Here is a 16,556-nt window from a genome sequence, read left to right as displayed (position 1 = left end):
AAGGTTCAGTTAGGAAGCAGGAACAGATATATAATGAGACATCAGATCACTGGGGATCCAACAACAAAGACAGTGAAGATTACAGGAAAAGCCTTTGGACTATGTTTTGAAGTCAGCAGGAAGATAGGAATGAACCTCAAGTTTTGTTTATCAGGCTGCATGAAAATTAGCAGCTGTTTTTAATAGAATGTATTTAGATTGGGATTGCCAGTTCTTAAGATAAAGAGATGCAAGGAAAAGCCAGACAATGAAATATGTCTTAGCTCACTAAAAAGAACAACTCTGATATAGTTTTTTATTCTAAAGCACACCCAAACACTAGTAAGAATTAATAAATACCAAGAAAACCAGCTAATGAAATTAAAGTAACTTGACAGTTGTTCGAACCCCTGGGTGGGGCTAAAAAACCCAAACCAAACAAAAACAAAAACGGGGGGGGAGGGGGGGTTGACTGCATAGACCAGGGATTTTTAACCTTTTGGGGTCAGTGTACGCCCGGTGGTCAATCAAGAAGGCAGGAATCCCCCGGCAGCTAGATAAGCAAGTGTGGGGGCAGCCAACTGGCGAGCGTGCCGGCAGCACGGCAGTGGAGGAAGTGCTGGTGGCAGCACCCACTGCTGAGTACCCCACAGGCCATCCCAAGTACTCCCAGGGGTACGCACACCCCTGGTTGAAAACCCCTGGCCTAGACCACTATGCTTTGAGGCAACCTATGTTTTTCTCCTCTCAAACAACTGTCAAGTTATTTTAAATTCTTAAAAACCAATTAAACAACATATCCATTCCACCTACCCCGTATTAATTGCACAGAATATTTTATACAACAAAAATTCTTCCAGAGGCAATTTTTAGACTCATAAAACAGCTTGAAGTTTACAGAGGCATAGCAGAATGCAATACGGCATTTGAAGTACATTAAGGCTAAGACAATTAGCCTCCGATTTTTATTAGACACAAGAATAGTTTAGCAACTGCTCCAAAATCATCATGCTGATAAATAAGTGCATTCCAATTTTATTGCTTCTTCAGCAAGTAATTTTTCCAGTAATTAATTTTTCCAGTTGTCCTTGGGGAAGAAATTCTGGTTACGTATACTATATTACTGAATGTTACCATGAAAGGTTAGATTTTTACTAAGAAATAATCAAGCATGTGCAAGATTTAGGGCCAACAAAACCTTTAGCAAAAATGTCTTTTTCCTACAACCTACTTGCACAGGAGGAAACTTGCTATTTTGTTTTTATTTAATGAAGCACTCCTCCCCCCAAAAAATCTTTAGTTAATAAAACTGAAAGCCATTCTGTATACATAGGTTTTTTCCTTCAAATTTCTTGTCCAAAGGACCACTTACATTGCCAATCATCTGCAAGCAAAAAACCACATCACTAACAGATTCTGAAAGATGTTTGCACATTTCATGCAGCCACAAGAGACCAATCCAGGCTGGCTAGGGTTCAAATGTGTGGTTTGTGGCACCACAAATCACACCTGTGGAATGTTAAAAAGTGCCCCATGCTGCAAATTTGCAGTGCAGAGGCAAAATTTGCTACTGGGATGTCTCTGTAGCAAAAAAAAGCGCCAAGAAAAAAGGCAGCACACTACAAAAAGAGTACACTGGAACAAATGGAGGCTTGGTCTTCCAGTGAGAAGCTTTGGCTGCTGGCCAGAGTGTTTCTGCTGCTACATTTGTGCCCTGGCTGCTCCAGCACACCAGGAGCTAAGAAAAACTGAGCAAGGGCACTTGCTCCTAGTGGAACAACCTGCCATGCAACAAAGCACACGTGCAGGGGTGTGTGCTGAAGCACAAAGTAGTGGCACAAATTTGTGCCACTACTACGTGTGCCACTGCAAGCACATGCCCCTGCTCATTTGGATGTGGCTTGTGTGTATACATTCCCTCGCATGACTCCCGACAAAGCCTTATCTCCTCAGATTTTTCATACTTAATTCAAAAAGTTCATTCTCTTTGCCTCAGTGCCTCTTAAGAGTCTTGTAAACTCACAAGAATCTTAATACTGTTTACACTGAAGAGAGAGGCTAGTTTTCTTTATGGTTACGACTCGAGCCTGTTGCAGTTCAGTAAAATTCATTTCATACAATGTTCAAGAAGTTTGAAGAAGGTAAAACCTGAGAGTTATTTCTGTTTTTGAAGCAAATTGAGCATAAAAGTGAGCCATAAATAACAGCATAAATTCCAACAGTAACCCATACCAATAATCCATACAATAATCCAAATCTGTCAACCTTTCCTTTTGTGTGTTATCTCCCCCCCCCACCCCGAGTGAGGTGGCCAGAATAAATAAGAATTAATCCTGATTTAATTACTATAGTTCTCAGCTTTCATTTCTTCCACTGACAGGTTCCCATATGGGAGGAGGGAGGCATAAATGAATTTTTCTTCAACAAATAAGAAAATCCGCAGTTCTCAAATAATTAGAGTTCTAATAACATTCTTGACAATGGGAAAACCCAGCTTTTTTAACAGTCTACAGCTTCCACTAAAATCAGTCATAAAAAAGAGCCCATTTCCAGAACATGTTTGTTAGTTATGGCTTATTGCACAGTACCTAAAGATAGGTTTTAATATTGTTTAAAAGCCAACTAAGGAAGTATCTCTTTCTTTATTGTACAATTGGCTCGATTTATAGTTTTGATGTTGCATAACAGGGAACCTAGAGTCCCTTATGGCTGTCCCATGATACTGGTGACTTATGAGTAAACAAGACTGACAAGAGGAAAGAAAAAGAGGGAGAAATATAACTTAGGAACATCTAGTTTGGGTTCCTTCTCACACAGGATTCAAATTTCCTCTAACAAGAATTCTGCCCGATTACCAGTTTCCAAGCATACATAATATTTGCAAGAAAATATCATTTGTAAATAAAAAGCAGAAGTTGACATTGCAGGCATAGTTCATGTTAAACTATTTTTAACTGGGGTGTTCAATGTTCATTTGCCCATACTATGAATATTGGAAAAGTTTAATGCATCTCTTTCATCCATTACCTCACTGAAAATACTAAGTCTCCTTACTGGAAGTCAATGAATGATCACACAATTATTATGATGCAATTTTTGTACTGTAAACATTCCCCTCTAATTAGCAGCGGATACAGCAACTAGGATCGAATTACAATATGAAACCTCCATGTGTCTACATAGTACACCAATAAATCTGGATTTATTCTTTTAATTTCAGCACATGAAGCACTTCAGTCTGTGGAACTCTAGTGTCCTTGAATGCCCTCTTGATACGAAACATTAATTGCACCTTTTTATAGAAAGGTTTAGAGATATTCTGAAGTGATTGTGTTCCTCATTTCCACAGCAGAGAATAATAAAACTTCTTTATGAGGATATTAAAGGAAGTCATAGATTTCATTATATAAAGTAGAGCAGGACTATCCACCCAGGGCTATGGCAAGAGTCTCTCAATTTCAGCTGTTAAACAGGAAGGGAACAACAGGAAGCACTGTCCTATAGTGAAAAGCTGTCTACATGAGGACTGAGCAAGTAAGGGTGGTCAAGCACTGGAAGAAGGCTACCAATCACTACAGAAACTGGAATCTCCATCCTTGATAATTTTTGAGAGCAGACTGGACAGACACTTGGTTGTGATGGTTTAGTCAGGGCTCCTGACTCGAGCAGATGGCTGGACTAGATGACCATATGAGGTCCTTTCGAGCCCTACTTTCCTCTGAGCTCAAGTAAGAGGATGCTGATCTGTTCAGCACTACCTTATTTTTTGCCCTCCTCCAGGACCTGAGAAACAAAATCCTAAGTAGCAGCCAGTGGGAACCCACAGTATCAAGGGCCCTACAGAGGTCATTGTGTTCATGAAAATGTGAAGGCAGTAATAATTTCTGAGGCCCTAGTCCTTTGCATTCACCAAAAGTGAAGGGGAAGAAACCTTCCCTGTTGCACTGAAACGAAATCCTGTTTTCCCAAACCTCAAGACACAGTAATGTGATGCAAACTATAAATTTCCATTCCTTAATCTGCCACAGGAAGGGCAACTTGACCTTTTTTTTTTTCAGCTTGGTTGCTATCATTTGGAAGTACTGCAATGCATCTTTACCCTTTGATGCAGTTTATAACCAATTAGTTTTTCACTAACAAGTTTTAAATTGAATAGTTGTGTTTAGTTTGGATCAGAAATATATAAGCTATCTATCTATCTAATCGGGTTTAGTCCATCTGTCTGTGTGTCTACCCGTAACGCTCTTTAAGGGTGTTGTAACCCCAGTGCAGCAGGGAGGGAAGAGGGAGGGGTCAGCTGAGGACAAGTGGGAGCTGGGCTCCCAGCTACTGTAAGAAGACAATTACTTTGCTACTGTGAGGCTACTGTGAGCGCTGGTGTTATTTGAAATTCATCCATCATTCTTGACAGGCAATTCACTAGTATATACCTTTAAAGAAGTCTCAACAGATTCCCAGACACTTGTTCAGACCAGCCATCCCCACCAACAGACCTGCATTAGCCTTGGCAAAACTGGGGCGACTGAAGAGAAAATCCTGGCACAGACAGGGTCACAAGATTGCCCCATTATTATTCTTATTATCATCAGGGATTTGTGTTATGGTATTGCTTACAACTTCCAGTTCAGATGAGGGTCCTATCAGGCAATGTCCCTACCACAGTAGCCTTACAATCTATAAGACAAAGGGTCAAACAGGAAGCTGAGGCAAAATGGTGAACTATTTGGACAAAGATCACACAGCATAGCAGTGGCATGGCTTGGAAAATAACTTCTCGGTACTTCCAGCTCAGAGGCTTTACCATTGACCTTGCTGTCTTTCAACCTCTCTCTCATATAGAAGCAGCTGACGTGGATGCTCACTACATTCTCCCAAACATGCAAAAGCCCAACTGGAACAAATGAGCTTCAGGGCATGCTGTACACATGCGATAAATTCTATTCCTATTTCTCTTACTAAATATTTAGTTGTGTTTACTTCCAGTTGTGACATTTAAATATGAACATATCACAGAATGTGTGTTGTGGGTAGTTTAATGATGTAGGAAGCTTTGCTTGAATTAAAGCAGACAAGGTTCTTTGGGTAAATCTGATATCTTTTATTAGACTAACTCAAATAGTTGGAAAAATCCTTAGCAAACTACTGGGTATAAAAACCCTCCATTGATTAATATATTTGATGAATAATTAATAATTATATATTTAATATATGAATGATTAATAATTAATATATTTTTGTTGCTAGTAAAATTCCTTAGCTTAAACTTCCATAGTCTTGGACTCAACTTTGCTAGTCAATTGTTGAAGTTAAAATTACCACAATCTGCTTTTCCTATACAAGAAAAGGTTCTCTTTCAGATCATCCACAGTTTATAACTGAAATAGTGTTGTGTTGAACTATTATAGAATCACCAAGAACCCAAGATGTTACCAAATCCCCCACAACAAATCTCATTCTTCCCAAGGACTATAAAATGCACGGAATAAACAACTTACTCTCAGAGGGCAGTACTCCTAATATGAAATGAACCTGTGCTGTTCTACGAGTTATCTTTTAAAATTTCAGTTTTTGTGTAATGGTAGCTTTATAAAGCTGGAGCACAACTGTTCAGTTCTAGTTCTGCAACACCCAGGGAACTCAGTATTAATTCATACGGTTTAACAGTTTCCACCTGGATTTCTACCTCTGCAATCTTTGATTTAAATTGCAAAGATTCCTTCAAGTCCACCTTCTGCATAAAAAAAAATTATTATTTTTTTTATTTCGTCTTATTTTCAGGTTATTTTGAGCCAAAATGGAAAGAAACACTATTACAAGATTTTGAACAACACCTAATTCAGGAATTTGTCAGTTTTAAGAGCTACTGAATTCTAAATATTTTTTCTAAAATCTATAACTAGAGCATTTTTATTCTATGAAAGTTAACATACATTAAATTTAACATGGTGACTCTTTATGGAGCTTTCGGTTCAAACACTGAAAAAAAAGTAAATCCTTTGAATGCAGACCCAGCAGTCACTAAGTAGACTTTACAAGTTTCCTAATTCTCTGAATTACTGCCAGGCAGAACTTTGAGGATTAGAAATCTGGTAAATTTCATTTCTCTGGTACAGGCACACAAAGCAAAGCCAAATCAGACAGTACGCACAACCGAGAGGAGATACAAACACTGAATGGAAAGGGAGAAGAGAAAGAGAGGCAGAAATAGAGGAAAGAACACAGGTACAGTACAGAAACACAGATCAGAAAAGGTGGCAGACAAACAAACATAGGAAAATTAACATTAAGGGTCTTCACCATTAAAGTTTCTCGGTTACAAATATCTTGGGCAATACTAGCCACATCCTATCTGATTTTTTAAATAAGATCCTGTAAATGTGACTTTTAAAATTAAAAAGTCTATTTTACTTATTAAGCTCACGTGCAAACAGCTTCTTGGTAAACAAAACATTTTAACACAAAACAAATAATTGTTGCTCTGAAAAATAAAAAGGAAGGAAAATACTAAAAGTGGATGGCAAAACTTACTCTTCCTATTCTTGTCTTGATTAGACAATCTTCTTCCACCATATATGCATGGCCTGTTTTAAAGAATTCCAGCATTTGGGGGATATCAGGACCCAAAGAATCTAGTTGGGAAAGGGAAAAAGAAAAAAAAAAATAGTTGTCTTAGAATTTCAGAAACTAGTTATTCAAGTGATCCCTAAAAAGGGAGTTAAAACAATTAATTAGTATCCTCCTTGACATTAAGCAGAACTATCAAGGAGCAAGTCTACATGGTGCTAAATACAGGGCCAGGGCTTGCAATGCATATGTTCTGTCCTTCAGTCACAAGCTAAAACTTACCAGTCTTGGGATTCTATGTATTTTATCAACAAATTGTCTACACATCAACAAATGTTAACACTATATATAAAGATCATTTGAAATTAAAAGTCTGTGAATTTGAATTTTAAAAGTCTGTTTAAAAATAAGCCCTAATAAAATCCTAAATATGGCTATGGGGTGTACTTGGTAGCCGTGTTGGTCTGAGACAAAAAGACACAAAAAACTGGAACTCTTGGTTCCAAAATGATAGTGTTTATTAGACCAACCGGAAAATGGCATGAAAATTGTCCTTTTCTGCCAGCTTTCGAGATCAAAGTCCTTTTGTCAGGCTCTAGGAAAAGTGTAGATGGTACAAGATGGTAAAAAGTCCCCATAGGTAGGAAATAAACTTCATTTTTGCACAGAGGGAGGCTGGAAGGTTTTTTTTGCCTCCCTGCCTGCCATCTGACACCTCCAGGGAAGGAAGTCTACCTGTACAACATATCAAAGAGCTACTCGGCACAGCTCACAAAGACACTCTCATGGACCCAGAGGGACAGACTTCCATCTCCAGCTCCCTCTGTGCAAAAATGAAGTTTATTTCCTACCTATGAGGACTTTTTACCATCTTGTACCATCTACACTTTTCCTAGAGCCTGACGAAGGGCCTTTGATCCCGAAAGCTGGCAGAAAAGGACAGTTTTCATGCCATTTTCCAGTTGGTCTAATAAACGGTATAATTTCAGAACTAAGAGTTCTAGTTTTTTGCATGTCTAAATATGGATATGGCATTGATCTGAAAAATATACCTAGAATCAATTTTTGAAAAGGGAACAAAACTTAAGTCAAATTCCCGTTTTAAAAATGAACCCTCTACATTCCATAGGATGATTCAAATAAGTTTGCTGAGTTTCAGTATTAGACTCCGTATAAAACATGCTGACTCAAGCCAGCCAAATGAATACACTCATTCCCATCAGTAAGAAGAGAGAAAATAGCTCAGCTGCACGGAATTCTTTGGTTGGTTTACAGTATCATCCATGGACTTGAAATATAATCTATATTTTACCCAAAAGTCTTCTGTTGGCAGTAACAGAAATCAAATGTTATGAAACTCGGAACTAAACATGGGGTTTTTTTGGGTGGGGGGGGGGGGGAGTTGTTTTTTTTACAGAACTACACAGACTTCATTTGTTCTAAGGCACACCTGGACTATTCTGGGCTGCAATATTTCTGACAAGGTAGGAGTTCCCTCCAAATGTTTAAAGAGCACAAATGGTACCTGCCTGCTCTTAAAATGTGTTGCGTAGACAGCTGGGGGAAAGACGAAGTGTGAAAGGATGAGGTAAAAAAAAATAAATCTTCTTTTGGGGCCTAGCACCATTAGCAAGAAAGCAGACTGTGGGAACAGCAGATAGATATTTATTTTTATTGGGTCAGAAGTATGTTTCTGAATGTTCTTAATGACCAAAGGAAGGTCAATGAGTAGAGACCAGACAATCTGAGAGTGGTGCTCATTGTAATAAGAAATGTGACACTAACCAAGGGAAAATTTATAGCTACATGAAGAAAGAGCCAGAGATATGAAAAAAATAACAGCGCCAAAAAAGGTGAAAAGCAGATGCTGTTTGTAGCAGGTCTGAGTCACAGGGGGGGCTATACGGCCCCTGCCCAGCTCAATCTCTAAAATAGACCTCCCTTAATTATTGACCTGCCAGGCCTTGTTCTTATTGAAAATTAAAAAGGAAGGCTGCCCACAGACCTTACAGAGAGCCTATGGCTGCGCAAATTACCATCAGGCTCCTCCTGGACGCCTCTAGTCTCTGTTTAGCCCTCAAGCTCAATAGGCCCTCCCAGCCTGTACGTGCCCCAGCAGGGACAACTGTAGCCTTAAGGGCTTATTGAATGGCTCCATGCTCCCCTACAGCAAGCCCCATGTCTCATGGGTGTTACTTTTCATTTATACTTGTGGCTCTGGTCCCTCCTGGGGCCTAGCCCCACCTCCAGCCAGTTAACCTAGCTGAGGTCCCTCCTGGGCGCTGGCCCCACTCCTGGGCCAGCCAATCTAGTTGTAGTTCCTTCTGGACCTTTGGCCCTGCTCTCAGGTCAGTTGTCAGATCTCTTTGATCTCTCACTCTCTCTCAGCCTTGCTCTCAGTCCTTCTGGGCTCCTGCACACTCTGCTGGGTCCCACTCTAAGCCCCTCTTGGGCTATCAGTTCCTTAAAGAGACGTTGAGTCTGCCCCCAGCAGTGTTCAAGGCTAAACTTTAGTGCAAAAGCACCTACAACCTCTGGCAGACACTCAAATCTTCTGTGGGTTTAACATACACCAAGGCCACCTGCCTGTCTCCGCCCCAGATACCTTCCCTTGTTCCCAGCAGTGCAGAGTTGCTTCCTTTTAGTCTGTTCAGGAGTCCTGCTGCCAGGAGCTCCTCACTTATTAGCTCTCAGGACTGGACTGCCTGACCAGCTCAGGTCCAGGGCTTATATATCCCCAGTCCAGCCTGCTACTGGTCACATGAGTCCTTAATAAACTCCCTTCACCACCTGCTAGCTGCCTCTCAGGCTGCTTGCTCCCTTAAAGGAGTAGGCACATCCCAATGTCCTGCTATACCATTCAAGAGTGATTCAAGAGCCAAGTAAGTTTTGATCAAAGTGATTATCCAGAGAAAGCTTTTTTTTTCCATAGTCCACTGTAACAGAATGTCTGTTTATTGTAATGTGCAAATTTCAAAGTATTTGTGACTCTGAGTGTACAACATATAGCAAATTTTCAGTACACCTGTGTCCACAATTAGTGGTTTCCTGTGCTGACCCAGTTGCTATTGTTACTGCCAATCTTAATATTAAGCTCAAGGCTCAATTTAAATAAGACTGAACAACTGGCTTACAGAAAGAGATTTTTCAAAAATCAAAATAATCTCAGAACAGAATTAAACTCTCAGTAAAGTTCCTCTTACCAGTCACAAATACTACCTTGAACATGAACACTATGGACAACTTCATTTCCTAAATAAAAAGGCTGATTAAGTTGTTTAAAGAAAAAGGTCTTGCTCAAATGATCCAGAGATACAAGAGTCTTACTTTTTCTGCTGCTTGGAAATTTATTTCTTAGCTTGCTCTTTAAAAGGTTCAGTTTTCCAATTATTTCAGGAACAGCTATATAAAAGTCTGCTTGGATTTCATCGTCCAAAATCTGTAAATAAATTAAAAAAACCCTTATAAAATCCAATTAAAATATATCTTTCAATAAACAATCTTGAAAAAGTATAAGGAAGTAAAAGCTTCTTGCCTTGTTATCATTGTTTAAGCTTCTATCAACCTAATCAAGTCAGTCTCACAGTACTGACTGAATTATTATTTTCTTAGTTCTTAACAGTGGCAGGGTATGCTAGGTTCTGTACAAGAGAAATTACTCCCTGCTGTAAACTGTCTGTAAAGAGCATTACTAACCATATTATACAGATCAACTGAATTTTTAAAGCCTGCCATCAGAGACTATAAAACCAAGATCTAAATAGGAACCAGATTAGCAAGCTTTAGGGCACTAAAGAACATTACATTCTTTATTGCTTTTTAGGCTGTTTTTCCCATTGCTAGAACAGTGGGAAAAAAAGTCAAAAGAAAAGCAACTAAAAGCAAGCTAACGTAAAGAAGGACTTACACCTTTTATCTTATTACATATTTCTCTTACTTTTTTATACCACAAACCCCCTCTGCATGTTACATCTATATGCATGTCAGTAAGCAGTTACAAATTTAACACCTTTTATGTCACCTTTTTAATATGGAGGACTGAATCCTGGCCTCAGTAGCGTTTTTTTTTCTGATCACCTCTCAGAATTCTGAAGTACAATTTATAATTGACAGAAATAGATACCTCTTGAATTAATTCAGTCCCTCCTACAAAGGCAGCTCCATTTTCTTTTGCTATTTCAGCTTGTTCTGCATTCTGTTAGAAAACAAGTAGTCCACATACAATGAATAAACTTTTACCAATTTGTTATCCATCAACATCAGCCATAATAGAATGACTAAGCCAATACAGCTGTATATTCTTGAAAAAAGCAAGTATACAAACCCCAACTGATTTCTTGGTTAAGGATGCATCTTATCAGAAGGAGAGAACTATTCCAGGTTTGTGGGGATTTGTATTAGAACCTAGACCTCTAATTCGTGAATTTGAATAAGTCCCAAAAGGAAATGTCAATAAAATCTATAGTACAGAAAAAAGGTATCCCCTTTTAGCTTAGTAATTTTTGTTCAGTTTCTCATTTTCTTTCTTCATTCCCAGGATGCAGCAATCATCAACTTTTAGACAGCATCCAAGCCTTTGTCATTCTTTAAAGCTAGAAGAGACATTTAGTAGTGTAACAGTGCACTACTAAAGACTATTATGAATCACCTCCCTCCAGGAAAGAAAGCTGCTGTTCTAAAGCATATGGTGACAGATCTTTTCATAAAAAGATGTTCGGAGGTTAATATCATTTGCTGGCTATATTTTCTTCTAGTTAAACTAGTTTCACACAGGGGTAATAGAATGTAAACCATTAATATCACATAGGTATTTTAACTTAGTAGCTTTTAATATACTAAAGTGTTCCTGACTCAGTTAGAAAAGACATCAAACATTGTTTCTTTAAAAAAAGAATTGCATGATTTTATGCATTCCACTTTGAGATCCTGAAAAGTAGATTCTGAGATACTCATCTCCCCAAGAAATCAATCATATGTGGGGTCTGAAGGAGTTGAATCCTGTCACCTCTTATCCAGGATGTATTAACAAGTTAGACATTTCTGAGCTGCAGCATCAATATAGCAGTAATACTCACTTGTTTTTTCCACCTAACCATGCTTCTGTAAAAGCATCTCTTTCTGATAACCCATCTAATTACGTATCTTGATTTAAACAGACTGGAAGAAAATACAAATGTTTCTTGTAGAATGTGACCATCAGAGAAACTAATGGAAAGAGCATCCAAAGCAACCTACATAAGAATGCGTAGGTTATCCACTTTTTATTAAAAATGCCTCAAAATGGGAAACCCTATTAAAATAATCACTGTTCCTGGATTCTCTGACAGCAGTAGTACCTTTCATAAGTGATGGATGGCCAGGTGGGTGCAATTATTCTAATAAAGACAATAAAACTATACTATTTCTATGTCTGCCACTTCATAACAGACTTAAGTTATTACATTCTGCCTAGGGCTACCTTTGAAATGTACACTAAATGAAGCTTCTACCTAGAAAAGCAATGCTCAACCCCCCAGCCCACAGGCCATATCTGGCCCCTGGAGCCGTGTCAACTGACCCACAGGAAGCCATGCAGGCCATGGCCTTGTGCACTAGATTGGGCCCACAAGGCCTTTTCCAAACGCATGGAGCTAGGCACTGTGGGACCTGATCCAACCCACAGACAAGCTCTGTGTCATTCATTTGGCCCAAAGGGCCAAAATCTTGAGCACCACTAATACAGAATACCATTGCCTGCCAAGGTGCAAGTCACTTTGAATAATGAACACATAGACTCAAGTTTCTATGTTGCCTGACTGTCTTGTGTCCATATTTCCATAGCAGTGATAGTGAGTTTTACAACCTTCAGTGCCATATTTACCTGGATCTAAAATGACTTGTAATTTAAGACAACCTCCCAATAATTAGATTCTATACATGGAAAATTATAAATATAAATATGTATAGAACCTAATTATTGGAGAGTCATCTTAAAATCTGTCCCCTCCACTGCTGTGGCAGGGAAAGCAGAGGCAGGGGGCAAGGGGCCAGACCTCTGCCCCTTGCCCCCCAGCACTTGTCCTCCCTGCCCCTTGACCCCTCCTGTGCCTGTACCTCCTGCCACTCCTCCTGCCTCCCCAACCCTGTCTGCCTGTCCCCCTCCCCACCCCCGCACATGATCAATTTGATTCATTTTGGCGTTTGCTAATTTTATTCTAGTGAAAGAGAATGGCAATGGCAACATGGGTTCTCCTAATATTCGAGTTCTACCCAGGGCTGGATTAACTCTTTAGTGGACTCTAGGCAAATAAACTCATGGGTCCCTGGCCAGTCAAGACCCCCTCTCCAACCCAGTGCTGCCGCCTGCGGGGAGCAGGTTCAGAGCCATCGTTAGGAAGCAGCCGCTGCTGTGGCAAGGCCAGCAGAGGGGAGATGAGGAGAAGGGAAAGGAGGCAGACAGGGCCATTTGCGCTGCCACAGTAGATGGAAGGGCTGGGTCTCACCCACAGGAAGTTTATGGTATCTGGTGTTATTAACGTAGTATCTTTCATTAGCATTTAAGTTAAAAGGAAAACTACACTGGCAAAAAACCTGTAAAATCCTCACCTGAAAATTCCAAAAATTAAATTAGTTTTCTATTTGTACATAAGCCAGGCATCAGGTTGCCTTAAAGGAATTCAAGGGCAAAACAACTGAAACACAGACTGGTATTACAACAAATAATTTGTATGACAATATTTGGCCCCTGAAATTTAACATTTAAAGAAATGGAGATTTAATACATACATACACATACACGCAAATGGAGAACAAAAAGAGATAGCTTTCTAATTTGCTATTAAAGACTTCCTTTAGCCTCCAGTAGGTTAAAAGAAACCCACATCAAGTTACTTTAGCCTTGGTGCCTCATTCCCAGCTTGGAAAGACAGAAGATGAAGAATGCTGGAAGTACTTTGGGTAAAAAGGGACTGTCAGTGTATTTGGCATATGTCTATTATATTAGAATAAGATTAGGAGAAAGATACTACATATAACCCAATAGGAATTGCTAATGATTCCTCTTGCAGACTGTATTATGCATGCCTCTGAAGGAGCTTGTCGTTTACAAAAATATATTAAATCTCCCACTTACTGTTATAGGCAACTGCTGTTCAGTAGATATTCTGCCTTGAATTTATAGTATTAAAATATTCTGCTAACAGATGCATATAAAAACAAATGGAGAAACCCAAGAAAGAACACAGTTATTTATTAATTATTTAAGATTCGAATTGCTTTTGAAACTTTGTGAAGCACTTGGGCATCCTTCGGGATGAAGGGTGGGACACAAATATGAAAGGAAACCATAACATTTAAGTGTTTTTAAATGCATTATAAAACACCTTCAATAATGTATGTTTACTCACCTCTGTAAACACCAAAATTTTATTAATTTCCTCTACAAAATGATGGGGAAGATGAATGGTGTTCGCAAATGGATCCACTTTTTTCTAGTAAATATAAAAGAAAAATGGTCAAACATGGTGAAGCATAAATACATGTTCTTGACATATGCATACCTGTTAAGTGCATAATTCACTTACCTGCATAACAGAAAGCTAGTTCTAATTTGTTGTCTATTGCTTACAGTAGTAGGGGCTAATCTTTTTGGCAGGCAAACAACAAAGCAAGCCCTGCAAACTCCTTAAGCGTATGCCGATTCCATTCCTGTGCCCGATTGCCAGCTCTGCTGTCTGCTCTCTACCCAATCTCCTGCTCTGCTTTCTGTTCCTGGCATCCGTCTGCTGCTGTGTTCCCTGCTCCCTCCCTTTAACTGCATAAAATCTATTTAACGGCATAACAACTGGTGCCAGAAATGGTGAAGAGAAAATGGCTGTCAAAGAGCTGCCCTTGGAAGCCTTAAAACTGATGGAAAAAGCTCATTTCAGGGTTGCTGTCTCTTGTCACTTTCAAGGCTTATAAGGGCAGCCCCAAAACCAAGTTTTAGTAGTCTTTAAATGAGAAAAGATAGTCAGTTTCAGGGCTGCCAATACCATAGCATACCAGTGTGTCCATAAACAGCATTATTTTGGATATGTGAATACTCCAGGTAAGAGCATAGCTTTTTTCTGTCCTGAGCCACTATACTAACATGGAGTACATTGTACTAAAGTACGAGAACCGAGTCTTGATACACTTCTAAATTTTTCTCCTTCTATTTCATGTCCTCACCAAAGCAGGAATGTCTTTTGCCAGCAGCGCTATCGAAAATCAGAGCAAGTAGAAGTAACAACATATTATATCCATTCTGAGAGCATAAGGGTGGGAAATGCAAACAGGAGGGGAACATTAAAAAAGTCTTTACTCTTGTCTCACGAGGAAATTCACTTGACAGTGCTAGTGAATTGTTCTTGGGTTCCTGTTAAATAGGGCACTTCCCTAGCAGCAATGTAAGGAACATAGACTGAGAATGCAAAACTTTCACACACTGGTGGCAGCTTTTAAAATTGCATATCCTTTAAAGACAACATGCAAACAGATCACAAACCTATTTTGATCAGGTTTACCCCTTGGATCAGTGCTTCAGTTATGCAGGAGTCCTGCTGTTAATATGTACAACAAAAATTATTGATAATCAGAGTAAAGAACACATTCAGATACTGAATTTGAACAGCACCATACACAGAGATCTGGAAAAGCATAGCAGAACACACTCGGTGTAAGCAAAAGGCTGAGTATGAAAGAGCTTTGGAGAAGAAGCCAAAGCAAGACCATTGAAGGTTCTCCATTACTTTTCATCTTCTCCCATACAGTTAACAAAAGCAGTTCCTTAAAATGTCATACTAAAAATCTGTAACTACTTTGAACATACCTTCTTTTCCAGTGTCATATCCAGGGTTATATTAACATATATGTATTGTTTTGGATTAGTGAAGTCCAATTCCTGAAACTTCCTCAGCATGTCCAGAGCCACCTCTACCTCATACACTGGCCTTTTATACAACCACACTAAATACACGTCATCCACTGGCGTGCTTGCCAATGGTCTCGAAGTTCTCTCTCCCTTTGCTGTTGCTGTTTCAGATTTTTTCTGTTTCACATCCTTTGCTGGTTTTTTTGCAGATCTTTTGCAAACAAAAATGATACATATAAAATCGTCAACTGAGATGTAGACCAGAGACTAATACAATTTCAACCAAACTCAGCTTGTAAACTCAAAATAAAGCACAGCATTGCATGTGAAAAGCAACTCATGAAGTAACAAGCAGGCCATCAAAACTGCACTGGATTTCCCAAAGACAAAAAGAATAAGCAGAAGAGGAAGAGGAAAGACATAATCAGAACCAAAAAAAAAAAATTCCCAAGCCACCAACAAAACTCAATCTTCCACATAAGACTCAATAAAGAGTTTAATGTCAAGTTAAAAGACAACTGAGAGCTGCTATTTGTACATATAATCTTGGTAATGACAAAGTCTACATATTCTTATAAATCTGATATGTTTCATCACTTTCTGTTTGCACATTGCTTAACATCTTAGGCTCCAACCTGGCAATCAGCTCATTGCAGGGAGATCATGATGACGTTATTTTGAGAGAGGCAAAGTAAAGTGTATAAAGAACGACATAGGAGTATACATTAAAGTATTAAACAGCCATGCAGTACTTCCATTTGAACATTTTACCTATAATTTTTACAATTAACCACTAACTTTACTATAATCAAAAGACATCACAAGTACTTGAACAGTACTTTGTATGTAAAGTTCAACTGTTCTGCTTGTTTAGCTAATTTCTTCTCTCTCCTTTGTCTATGTGAATTTTTCACCTAGGAACACAGAGACATTTATTTCTGTTGTTTTAAAAGGAGCAACTGTAAAAGCCACAGAAATTGGCAGTAAAAGCAACTGACAGGCTTTCTTGGAGATTCTTACTGGTTATTTTGTTTTTAAAAACTTTTGTATTTGTTTCTGCTGTCAAATGCTTTTATAGTATTTATAACTGTAAATTTAAAAATACATATTACAACTATGCCAGAGTAGTTATCTTTCTGTA

The 16,556-nt window shown here is 38.9% G+C and overlaps 1 protein-coding gene across 1 annotated transcript in view; it reads right to left on the bottom strand.

Annotated features, from left to right (window-relative positions):
* The window catches only part of MRPL1 (mitochondrial ribosomal protein L1), a 32,428-nt gene that overhangs the window by 13,360 nt on the left and 2,512 nt on the right, over nucleotides 1-16,556 (bottom strand). Inside the window, exons 3-7 of the mRNA XM_019498187.2 lie at nucleotides 15,374-15,626; nucleotides 13,929-14,012; nucleotides 10,667-10,738; nucleotides 9,871-9,982; nucleotides 6,508-6,608 (exon numbers count right to left, since the gene is read on the bottom strand). Of these exons, the coding sequence (XP_019353732.1) occupies nucleotides 6,508-6,608; nucleotides 9,871-9,982; nucleotides 10,667-10,738; nucleotides 13,929-14,012; nucleotides 15,374-15,626 (622 nt within the window). The remainder of the gene's footprint in view (nucleotides 1-6,507; nucleotides 6,609-9,870; nucleotides 9,983-10,666; nucleotides 10,739-13,928; nucleotides 14,013-15,373; nucleotides 15,627-16,556) is intronic.

Source organism: Alligator mississippiensis, chromosome 2 (genome assembly GCF_030867095.1).
Source record: "Alligator mississippiensis isolate rAllMis1 chromosome 2, rAllMis1, whole genome shotgun sequence".
Classification (NCBI taxonomy): Eukaryota; Metazoa; Chordata; order Crocodylia; family Alligatoridae; genus Alligator; species Alligator mississippiensis.
The sequence above is the reverse complement of the archived record's forward strand: the minus strand, read 5'-3'. Positions and strand labels throughout refer to the sequence as shown.